Source organism: Onychostoma macrolepis, chromosome 04 (genome assembly GCF_012432095.1).
Source record: "Onychostoma macrolepis isolate SWU-2019 chromosome 04, ASM1243209v1, whole genome shotgun sequence".
NCBI lineage: Eukaryota > Metazoa > Chordata > Actinopteri > Cypriniformes > Cyprinidae > Onychostoma > Onychostoma macrolepis.
This window is the reverse complement of record NC_081158.1, coordinates 27,995,570-28,008,069: the sequence shown is the minus strand read 5'-3', so window position 1 is coordinate 28,008,069 and position 12,500 is coordinate 27,995,570. Positions and strand designations below refer to the sequence as shown.

The 12,500-nt window shown below is 37.8% G+C and overlaps 2 protein-coding genes across 2 annotated transcripts in view; one reads left to right on the top strand and one right to left on the bottom strand.

Annotated features, from left to right (window-relative positions):
- ccdc59 (coiled-coil domain containing 59) overlaps positions 1-1,889 on the top strand; it is a 3,805-nt gene extending 1,916 nt beyond the window's left edge. The window contains exons 3-4 of the mRNA XM_058774205.1: positions 887-992; positions 1,215-1,889. Of these exons, the coding sequence (XP_058630188.1) occupies positions 887-992; positions 1,215-1,379 (271 nt within the window). The 3' untranslated portion in view covers positions 1,380-1,889. The remainder of the gene's footprint in view (positions 1-886; positions 993-1,214) is intronic.
- An 85-nt stretch (positions 1,890-1,974) lies between these two features.
- Positions 1,975-12,500, bottom strand: part of LOC131538532 (scavenger receptor cysteine-rich type 1 protein M130-like) — a 16,696-nt gene continuing 6,170 nt past the window's right edge. Inside the window, 12 exon segments of the mRNA XM_058772397.1 lie at positions 1,975-2,123; positions 3,748-3,825; positions 4,088-4,147; positions 4,456-4,539; positions 6,382-6,591; positions 6,678-6,992; positions 7,190-7,215; positions 7,460-7,814; positions 8,244-8,561; positions 8,638-8,961; positions 9,053-9,367; positions 9,462-9,764. Coding sequence (XP_058628380.1) covers positions 1,975-2,123; positions 3,748-3,825; positions 4,088-4,147; positions 4,456-4,539; positions 6,382-6,591; positions 6,678-6,992; positions 7,190-7,215; positions 7,460-7,814; positions 8,244-8,561; positions 8,638-8,961; positions 9,053-9,367; positions 9,462-9,764 — 2,537 coding nt within the window.

Genomic DNA, 12,500 nt, shown 5'->3' with positions numbered 1-12,500 from the left:
TTTGGTGAACACAGGGATAAAAAGTACCCCATGTGTACAATGAAATATACTGCTGTATTTTTGATGTTGTGGGCCTATATTTCTGCTGGAGGTCCTGAACATCTTGTTTAGACACATGGCATCATGGATTCTATCAAATACCAACAGATAAAAAAATTAATAAGTGACTGACTCTGTTAGAAATCTTATAATGGGCCATGTTTTGATCTTCCAACCATAAAATAATCCAAAAACAAACCTTAAAAACAACACAAAAATGGGTCACTGAGCACAAAACCAAGCTTCTGCTGGCCATTCCAGTCCTCTGACCTGAACCCTATAGAAATGAGCAGGTGAACTGAAGAGAAGAAGCACCAACATGGAGCTGGGAATCTAAAGGGTCTGGAGTGATTCTGGATGAAGGAATGGTCTCTGATCTCTTGTCAGGTGTTCTCTAACCTCATCAGGCATTATAGGAGGAAATTTAGAGCTGTTAAACTGGCAAATGGAGGTTTCAAAAAGTATTGAATAAAAGGGTGCCGTTAATTGTGGCCAGTGTGTACTAGAGAAAAACATTTACCGGTATTTCATAATGATATTTCCCCCCATTTTAAATTCTTATTATCCAACGAAAGGTTAGATTTTTGTGAATTTTTGTTTGGTTTCTTTCAATAAAAGATCAAAAGGATTAACAATGCAGATAAATTTTCACAGCCGCCTTTGATCATATTTACCAAGGGTGCAGATATTTTTGGCCATGACTGTATATGTAGATATATATATATATATATATATATATATATATATATATATATATATATATATATATATATATATATATATATATATATATATATATATATAAATAAAACGCACACAAAGCCACATTCCTGATTTCTGTCATCAGCTCCCATAAGACTCCATTCATTCAAAGGAAGCAGAAAATGTCATCGTATCAGAAGACAAGGCAAGAATATGAAAGGATGAAGGAGGAACGTGCAAGAAAGAGAGAGGTGAGGAAATAAAAACTGGCAAATGCATACTCCGTGCTAGAGCCTACAAATGCACTTCTTTTAAAGCCCATCAGTATGATGGAATTGTTGTAGAGTTTTCCTTTCCCTAATGAAACTCTTTTGTGATGTCATTAAGGAAGGACCCGTTATTTCATGTAAACACACATTTTAATCATCCTTTACATTCTTTGGCAAATGATGCTTTATTATGCGTGTCTGTAGGAGTTCTTGAAAGACAAAGCTCAGCGAGAGGAAGCTCTGAAGAAATATAAGGAAAAGAAAATGGCAACATATCAGCTGTTGAAAAGAAAAACCAAGAAGGGTCAGCCCAACCTCAATCTGCATATGGAGCTATTGCTGCAAAAGATTCAAGCTCAGCACAAATAATATTTTTGACATATTTTTATGAGTTGCATTGATATCAAAATAGAAGGCCAAATACATACTAAAATACAAATACTGAAATTTGTTGATACTGAATTTTGCAAAGTATGTAAACTTTCATACAAAAATATTTCAAATTACAAAAACAGAAGGCAGTGATGCATTAATAGCAATATAAGAAACTCCCAGTAGCTCCAGCAGCTGTAATATGATTTAATGAACAGAGGCAGTGGGTGTGGTCATTGAGTCATATGGCTCTTCCCAGTTTATTTGACTCCTCCCCCACATCGTCATAGTCTGTTTTTTTTCAAACAAAAGCAAATTCATTTTTTCATTGTTATAATTACATTAATATTGTGTTTAAATTGGGTTTCAATGACAAAAATAATGACTGAAAGAAGATTTTGTTAAAAGGTAACAATAACCAACCCAACATGTTTCTGTCATCTTCATTGCTGCTCTTCACATCATCATACTCCTCCTGATCCCCCTCTGATACACGAGTGAAATAAAACCTCACATTGTAATGTGTCATTGATCTCTTTCTCCTCATGACTGTCCGGGACTATTAGATTAAACCCGATAAAGCCATGATGATTCATTGATATTTTAAATGCATATTCATTATATAACATAATGATATACATGGCTGGTGATAATAAAAAGCAGTTCTGTGTGACTCACCTGTTAAACCTTTAAAGTTCTGTCCAAAAATGATGACATCATCATAATGCTCTGGTGTGCCCACTACACATAAAGATATAAACAAAACAAATGTTACATCATCATATAAGTACTGAGTATCACTTTAAATGTATTATGTTAAGCATGCACAAAAAAATAAATAAATAAAATAAAATTAATACCATATTAGAGGGGTAGGGCAATGTCTATAGTACCATATTAAACTGTAAAATGACTGTAAAAAGCATAATTTACAATTCAGATGCAAGTTTTCACAAAAACATCATTTTCATTTTTTTTAGAAAATGATAAACTTCACATTTCAGCCTTTAAACCATTTTTAAGAAAATGCATAAGTCAAAATTATTAATTATTATATTGATTTAAACAATTATTATCAATAACTTATATAAATTAAATAACATGAATTAGGGATGTGCGATATTGACAAAATTATATCTCAATATTTTCTGGGATTTTATCGATAACTATAATTAGACGATATTTTGCTGAGTGTGTTATTGTGCTGGTATGTTAAAGATTACCGTGGACAGCTGACTCTTTTTTCTTATCTTTTTTTTTTGATATTCTTCATATTCTGTGTGGTCAGTTCACAGCAATGATAGAAATTAATCTTTTGAAAATAAGTTTTATGGGCATTTTTACCTTAAAGACTTTTTTTTTTCTCTCTCTCTCTCTAAAAGTGTGCATCATCTTTTGAGTCAAATTCTTGCATTTGGGCTGTTACCAAGCAAATTAAATCGGTATCAACAAACTCTATCTTTGCAATGAATCTGAAGTGGCATTTAGATGTATTTACACACTGTTTAATGCAGCTCAAAAGGAACATAGAATGCTAACCTGCAGTTACAAATGCATAAATAATGTTTTGATATTTGAAACATAAAACGTTGAAAACTGACGTTTGAAATTATTTTAAAAAATGAAGATACTTTAAATGTGAAATTAAAACTACCAGCAGGTGGCAGCAATTCACTGTTAATAAGTGAGTCATTGAGATTGTACCGAATCATTTAAACAGTTGATTCATTCAAGAACTAAACACCGTCATGTTGCTTAGAGACACAAAACAGTGCAGTGGCTGTGTTTGGAATGACTTTTGTTGGCGAAATAGAGCAAAAGCAGGAAATATGGTGTCTAAAACGTAAGTCTCTTATTATTAACTTCTTGTTTATTGAACTGTTGCATAAAATCAATATCACATTTGTAATCATGCTGACTTTTGTAGAAAAAAATCGGCACTCTTCGTGTGATATTAACTATATGAAATGATATAAATATAGGCTATACATTTTAGGGCCTAATATCTTAAATTATGTGATAATTCTAAATGCATTTTAATAGAATCGTGCAGTGAAATAAGGCACTCATACGCGCACTAGTTTAACCCATGTTAACTGATTCATTCTCTGCCAGCAGGTGTCGCGTTTGGCAGAAATATAACGGTTCCCCGGTAAAGGCAGTAGACAAAGCAAATCATGTTTATTTAATGAAATCATAGCCTTTTGAAGTTTAATCGTCACATTCAGCCATATCGCAATTCTGGTCTTTCCGTCTCCAATTTAAGACTTTTTAAGACCCCGAGGAAACCCTGTCAGATGTGTCTTCTACAAATTTAATACAAAATATATTTATGTTTTTATATGTACATAAAGCAGAGAGACACCTGTCTCACGATCTGGTTTCAGTCCATCAGTGATGACATCATCATAGTATCCTGGCGTGATTTCCTTCACCATCTCTTCTGCATCAACACATGTTGTATATTTGGGTGTTTGTGGAATATTTTTGGAACCAAAATGTAAACTATGCTGTTGCAGGTCTTGAGACCTGCCATTGTTGACATCATCATAATATGCAGTCTTGAACACTTTTTCCAGATAAAAGTTTTAGTATCATGAACAGTTGAGTCATTGGTCACAAATAGTTATTTCTTGGAGTTTATTTCTTGGGACCATCAAATTGTTTATTTAGGTATTAATTTGAATATTCTTAAGCTCTCTAACCTGAGAGAAGCTCATCAGTATTTTCATACCCAGAATGCAGTTCTTCAGAGATGAGACTGCCTGTTAAAGGAGAGCAGAACAGTCAGAAACACGTGCATCAAACACAAAACAGAAACAAATGCCATGTTTTTGTTGGGCCTATTAGCAAATACTTGTAACCTCAAATGAACCCATTCCTCACTGCCTTCCAGAAATACACACACACACACACACACACATATAAACATGCACCTGCAGCTCTGTGGTTTTCTGTCAGGAATTCTGTGGTTTGAAGCAGGAGGTTTAACAGGACTAATAATAGATGAACATCAGCTGTCTGACAGACTCTTATTAATGGTATTAAATGAGATTGATGGCTCATGTCTCACCCCTCTGAGTGAAGTGATTGTGTCTGTGCTGAATCTCCTCATAAACGGCCTCAGTCGTCGTCCTGTGTCTCCTCTTAGAGAGAGCTGTGAGTGTAGACAGACAAACCTGCTGTCAGTTCACAACACATGACTGATCACACACTGAATAAGACACAATATGACAGTCTCTGGATCTCTCCTATGTAGGATATCAGAGCAAATCAGACAATTTAAGATTCAATCAGATTGGTGTTAGAACCACCAAAAGAGCAAATTCCACAAAGAAGCCCTGGATAACAGGATGTCATAAATCTGTCCACGATACCCTGGTGCCATGAGTCTGAAGCAAGCCTAATCAACAAGCCTCTTTCACGGAACAACTTGCAACATTAAAACAAAAGGAACACTTATTGATAATTCCAACTCAGGAAGGAGATTGTCAAATTTGGGGCAAGTAAACAAGATTGATGATCAAAGAGATTCACAGCATGGCCATCACATGTAAATCCACGATGGAAATCATGAGCTTGCCCCCAACTAGCAGGACAAGAACCAGACTGAAATTCCTTAAAAACCTTTTAACCTCTGTGCTCTTCACAGAACACATTCTCACGTCTACAGAATGGCACAGAAATTGTGTAGATGCACCTAAAATCATCTTAAAAGGACTTGTGAGCAACTAATCCTTCCTATGCATAACTGCATATTATGTATGTAACCTACACTTTTGACTTTCATGTCCTAATCACTCATTGCGTCTTTTTAATAACAATTGAATAGCTTAAGGGTTTATATTCATGTTTGGTATGTATCAGTGTGAAAATTATTGCTTGAAAGGTTTCTTCCAATCAATTCTTTGTCAAATGTATCATATTCTGGTTATAGAAATCATGTCCAAAATTATACTCTGCAAAGAGCTGGAAAATTCAGACCATGTGACTGACCAGATAACATGTTGATTTATGGATTGGGAGGAGAAACAGAGCAACACCCCGAGCTAAGATAATATCTGATTGGTCAACACACCATTATGGGATGTGTCCAAAAGCCCAGTTAAAACTCAGGACACCATCAAACTCTCTCCTCTTCTCTCTTTTTTGCTTTTTGCCACTGCTTTTTAGCGCTCTTTGAGCGCTCTGCTAACACCACGATGAGAAGAAAAACCACATAGTCTCATCACATCCTTTTACTTTAATTTCTTTTCTTTCCGTTGAGAGTTTCATGTTCTAATTTAAGTTTGCTGCAAAGTCCAGCTCCGACTGCACCCGCCTCAAACTTCAACCAGACCAACTCTGCATTTTCAGCCAACGCCCAAGACATCACTTCAACGACTACTGAACTTCCAGCCAATCAGCAACTCGGGGAAACCCCCTTTTCTGCAAAGACTTTGACAAAAGGGAATCCCTTAACACAAAGGCAACGCAAGTACAAACTCCAGATTCTAGCTGAGCCGGTGCATTTGATATAAATTTTAGCCTCATTGAGAAACTCAATGCGAGGGTTAAATAAGTGATTGATGGTTGTTCAGGTCTATGCAATAGCCCATATTGCTGTAAACTTGGGATTTCACATTTTCATTCTCTTAAACTCATCCTTTCCTCACTTTCTCTCTTTCTACAACTTGTGTGAATGCGTGTGTTAATGTGTTAGATTAGTTTACATGTCTTAGATTTATCCAATAAACTCTTATTTATATTGAAAAGACAAGTATATTGGGTTTTGTGCCTATAAGTTAATGTCTTAATGCCAATCTTGTTACTGTGCTATTTAATAGTGTTTTCACTATATTTTGGATTTTAATAATAGTGAGTTGATGTTATACGGCTCGTTCAGTGAATCGCACACCGACTCAGTGATCAGCCACAAAACAGTGATTTTGTTGATATTCCCTATAAAATCATAAATGATTCCCTTTGAGCTAAATTGACCTACTTCCCTTACACCTACCTCTCCTCATCACTCTGTTCTGCTGAATCAGTATAAGCAGTGGCACTAAGAGCAGTAAGAGCACAACTCCCAGTACAATCACAAGCACTGGGGGGACGGAGAGAGACGCTGCTGGAGGAGTTTTTGGAGGAGAGACTGATGTTGAGCGCACTGGAGGAGAAACTGGAGGAGAAACTGATACTGTGGCAGGAGTAGTGGACACTGACACATCTGTAAAAACGGACACAAACACATTCAAAATTATAAATACATATTTATCTAAGAACGAATATTATTCTTTAGTGTTTTGCTGTGACCTGCACAGGTGAGTCCAGCGTGCTCTTTGTGGGAGCAGTCAGTGTGGTTTTTCAGGGAGAGAGGACAGTCCCACAGGTGAATCTCATTCCCTCTGCACTCGACTCTGTTCAGCCACACAACACCTTCACCAGCACCAAAGACTGAATTCCCATCAGCCCTCAGTGCTGCTCCACAACCCAGCTGCCTGCAGACCACCTGAGCATCGCTGATGTCCCACTGATCATCACAGACTGAGCCCCACACAGCGTTATGATACACCTCCAGCCTCCCAGAGCACCGGCCCTCCCCTCCACTCAGTCTGAGAGGAACATGATCTGAAACACACACATCAATCAGCACTGAGCAACTTCAGCACAACATTTACAACAAAACACAGACTGAAACTGAATCAAGATGGCTTTAAATGTATGATTAGACCTTCTTGTTCTTTTTTAAATGAACATAGTTTAATAATTTATTTAGAAAATGAGTCTTACATTAGCTTAAATTTAATTTGTTGTCCAACACTTACTTGAACACAGTTTCTGTTGAGGATATTGTGAAGTAGAACATGTCAGATGACTCCGAGGAGACTCACGAGCCTGATCCTCTGAGATTAAAAATGAAGAAAACTGAACAGAATAGAACATTCCTTCTCTAATTGAAAACAAATCATTAGTGTGAAAACTAATTTAACATTTACATTTTAACATTAAAACATTTAGCCTCAAATAATTTTGTCCCATCAGCTTACTACATTAGTTTACTCCCCACATTAGACATACAGTAAACATGTATGCACAAAAAAAACATGACTACTGAGATCATATTAAGTCATTTAAATATCATCCTACCTGAGCAGATGATTTTAGCCACTTCATATTCATTGCAGATATTTTGTCCCCAGGGTAAAGATGGACACTGCCACAGATTTGAATCATGTGGTCGACATGTAACTTTATCCAGCCAGTTAGGAGCTGATTTCACTCTTGATACTGAATCAGACAAAACTCCAGATCTTCCACAGTTCAGCTCTTGACAGATCAGACTCACTGTGTCTCTGTCCATCTGGTTCCAGCACACATTACCCCAGGATCCATTGTAGAAAACCTCCACATTCCCTTCACAGCCCTCAGTTAACCTGATCTCTTTAAACTCTAGATGAAAGAGGATGTGTATTAAAACAATTCAGTTCAGGTCATGTTAAACCTAAAATATTAAAATATCACCAAAATAACTGATTAATAAAAGTCTAAAGCATGCTGCCAGCACAAAAATGTTTCCTAAGACATGCATCTTTTAATATCATTAAAATGTTTAATATATAATACCTCAGAGAACCTCCATAATAATATTACATAATATACATTTAAATAATAAAATAATTGACATTATTGTTGTTTATTTTATTTTTTTTGGGGGGGGGGGCATGAACTGTACAGTCAGATAGTCATTATTACAAAACAAAACCCATGTGATACAAGACCCCTCCACTCCTCATCAACACTGGAGTTTAAAAATAACATATTTTGTGAAAAACAATAAATACATCTTTGAAAAAACATGCACACTACTGTGCTGTTTACCTGAGCACATGACTCCTACATCCTCTTTGTGATTACAGTCATGTCTTCCCCAGCCTGGAGAAGAGCAGCTCCACAGGGACGTCTCATTCCCCTCACACTCCACCTCATCCAGCCATATGGGTCCAGAACCAGGACCAAACCAGGCTGGTACCTGCTGGTTACTGAGGGCCACTCCACACTGCAGCTGTCTGCACACCACATGGGCATCTTTAATATCCCAGGAGTCATCACACACTGTCCCCCATGAACCGCTGTGAAAAACCTCCAGCCTCCCTGCACAGTCTCCCCCAGAACCCACCAGCCTGATGGACCCGCGACCTGATATTCAGAGAAAGAAAAACACATTATTGATCACTAACAACTGAAGAATCTGCCCAGATGTTGTTCTTCTCACCAAGGCAGGTGATTGACAGCTGTTGTGTGGAGCTGCAGTTGAGAGTTTGTGGAGAGCTGCAGTTCCCCAGATGAGCTTCACTCCCAGAGCACTGGAAGCCCGTCACACACTCATGACTGTGTTCAGGACTGGATGAAGAGGAGCCATAGAAGTTCAGCACAGAGCCACAGCCCAGCTGTCTGCAGACCACAGAGGATTCAGTGAGACTCCAGGAGTCCAGCAGAACTCTCCTCCAGACCTGATGGATGAAAACTTCCAGCTCCCCCTCACACTGTCTCTCTCCAGACAACCGCACCAGACCATCATGAAGAGACAGAGAGGAATCTGAGGGAAAGATGTGGCATTTCATTGCAAGATACTGCAAGGTAATTTATTTAGGTAAATTAAAACTTTTTTTTTAGTAAAATCCTCTCACTAGAGCAGATGACTCCAACATCTCGTCTATGAGAACATTCAGCTCGACTCCATGAAGAGATGGAACATTCTGAGAGTTTTGTTTCATTCCCGTCACAATCAAACACATCGGCCCAGATTTCACCACTTCCCTCTCCAAACCAGTCTGATCCCACAACAGACACAGCAATCCCACAATTCAGCTGTCTACAGAGGACACTGGCAGCTCTCATATCCCAGCATGCATCACACACTGTGCCCAATTTAATGAAGTACTGACGTTCAACTCGACCAGAACAGGAGTCTGGACCATTTACCAATTTGAGATCTGTGTAACCTTGACAGAGAATTGAGGATTTAGTGAAGCAGTATGAAACAGTTCACAAGCATAAAACAGATTAATCTTAAATTGAAAAATGCTTCTCAATTACCAGAACATGACAGTCCTACAGCATTCTCATGGGTACAATTGTGTTTGAAAGAAGATGATGTTGAACAGACAGATATGTAAGATTCATTTCCTCTGCACTGGATCTCTTGTGTCCACATCTGAGTGTCTCCTTTGTCAAAAGCAGCTGCTCCCAGCACCTGTACAGGAGCCCCACAGTCCAGCTCTCTACACACAACCTCTGCATCCTGCAGGTCAAAGGCAGCGTCACATACTGAATGCCTTGTGTTTGCATGAAGTATCTCTATTCTCCCAGAGCAGCGAGAACCTCCAACCAGCCTAATTCCTTCAGTAGAAAAATGGGCACTCTTGTTATTTTCACATTTGCTCATAGTGATCCTGACAGATATGCTAACACATAATTATTTACATGTAGCCTACAAAAACAGTCATTATACTACAGGTGCTGGTCATATAATTAGAATATCATCAAAAAGTTGATTTATTTCACTAATTCCATTCAAAAAGTGAAACTTGTATATTATATTCATTCATTACACACAGACTGATATATTTCAAATGTTTATTTCTTTTAATTTTGATGATTAGAACTTACAGCTCATGAAAGTCAAAAATCAGTATCTCAAAATATTAGAATATTTACATTTGAGTTTGAATTAATGACCATCCCTACAGTATAAATGCTGGGTATCTCTTGTTCTTTGAAACCACAATAATGGGGAAGACTGCTGACTTGGCAATGATCCAGAAGACGAACATTGACACTCTCCACAAAGAGGGTAAGTCACAGAGGGTCATTGAAAGGTGTGGCTGTTTACAGAGTGCTGTATCAAAGCATATTAAATGCAAAGTTGACTGGAAGGAAGAATTTGGGTAGGAAAAGGTGCACAAGCAACAGGGATGACCGCAAGCTTGAGAATACAGTCAAGCAAAGCTGATTCAAACACTTGTGAGAGCTTCACAAAGAGAGAACTGAAGCTGGAGTCAGTGCATCAAGAGTCACCGCGCTCAGACGTCTTCAGGAAAAGGGCTACCAAGCCACTTCTGAACCAGAGACAACGTCAGAAGCATCTTAACTGGGCTGTGGAGAAAAAGAACTGGACTGTTGCTCAGTGGTCCAAAGTCCTCTTTTCAGATGAAAGTAAATTTTACATTTCATTTGGAAATCAAGGTCCCAGAGTCTGGAGGAAGAGTGGAGAGGCACAGAATCCATGTTGCTTGAAGTCCAGTGTGACGTTTCCACAGTCTGTGATGATTTGGGCTGCCATGTCATCTGCTGGTGTTGGTCCACTGTGTTTTCTGAAGTCCACAGTCAACGCAGCCATCTACCAGGAAATTTTAGAGCACTTCATGCTTTCTTCTGTTGACAAGCTTTATGGAGATGCTGATTTCATTTTCCAGCAGGACTTGGCACCTGCCCACACTGCCAAAGGTACCAAAAGCTGGTTCAATGACCATAGTGTTACTGTGCTTGATTGGCCAGCAAACTTGCCTGACCTGAACCCCATAAAGAATCTATGGGGTATTGTCAAGAGGAAGATGAGAGACACCAGACCCAACAATGCAGATGAGCTGAAGGCCACTATCAGAGCAACCTGGGCTCTCATAACACCTGAGCAGTGCCACAGACTGATCGACTCCATGCCACGCCGCATTGCTGCAGTAATTCAGGCAAAAGGAGCCCCAACTAAGTATTGAGTGCTGTACATGTTCATACTTTTCATTTTCATACTTTTCAGTTGGCCAAGATTTCTAAAAATCCTTTCTTTGTATTGGTCTTAAGTAATATTCTAATATTTTGAGATACTGATTTTTGACTTTCATGAGCTGTAAGCTCTAATCATCAAAATTAAAAGAAATAAACATTTGAAATATATCAGTCTGTGTGTAATGAATTAATATAATACACAAGTTTCACTTTTTGAATGGAATTAGTGAAATAAATCAACTTTTTGATGATATTCTAATTATATGACCAGCACCTGTATATTATTGGTAAACTAAATTACAATGTTAAGTCAAAATTCAAATTCAAAAAGAGATTAAAACAGTAGTGGCTTATAACCACATAGCTGGGGCAGATTATTGCCATGAGCAATTTTATTTATGTTTAAATTCAAAGTTATAACCCTCATGTTCTGTTTGGGGTCTATACAACCCTAGACTCTCTTTAAATAGTGGGAAAAAAAGCATATGCATTGTTATTTTCTTATATTTCATGACTTAAAGTTCTTAAAGTCTATGACACTATGACACGACTACACACATGAGATGCTTGGGGTCATATAAAAAAACGAGAATTTGGCTTAAATTTTCGTTTTTCGTTCAGGGGTAGAAAAATGAATAAACAGCTTGAATATTCGATTTTTACACGTAGGCGGGAATTAAACGCCCCTTTCTGCTGATTGGTCAGCTGAAGATCAAACCGTACCGTCATCAGTTCTTCCGCAGTATCACCAAAGACTATAGAATACCAAAGAGACTTTGGTATCACGCAGCAGAATAACAGCTGCAGTTGTACGGATTCTTAATGCATTCATTGCAACCAGAGATGTGCCCATCTCTGCATACACCCACACACACACACACACACACACACTACTGTACAAATTCTACCCTACTGTACAGACACTTTTTCTGCTGTACAAATAGTATTTTCTAGCCTACCTCTAAACTTACCGCTCATTTAATTTTCAAAAACTTAATTCTGTATGATTAATAATTCTGTTTCCTCATTTGAAACAAAACATATTGTCCCCAAAAGGTCCACATTTACTGGTATTTCTAACCTTGTGGAAACATTTGGTCCCCATAATGTAGGGAAATGCCAGCACACACACACAATCCTCTCTCACACAAATACATACCATCTCTCTCTCTCTCTCTCTCTCTCTCTCTCTCTGGGGGATGGGTACATACTGTAAATTTGTGCATAGTTCGTTTGTCTTGTTTGATAGTGTGCAGTGAAAAGAACTTTTAAATTTTAGCCATATTTTTTTTACAATTGGTAGGACCCATTTCTCAATACTTAAGCCAATTTTTCAAAACTCTTCACACAATG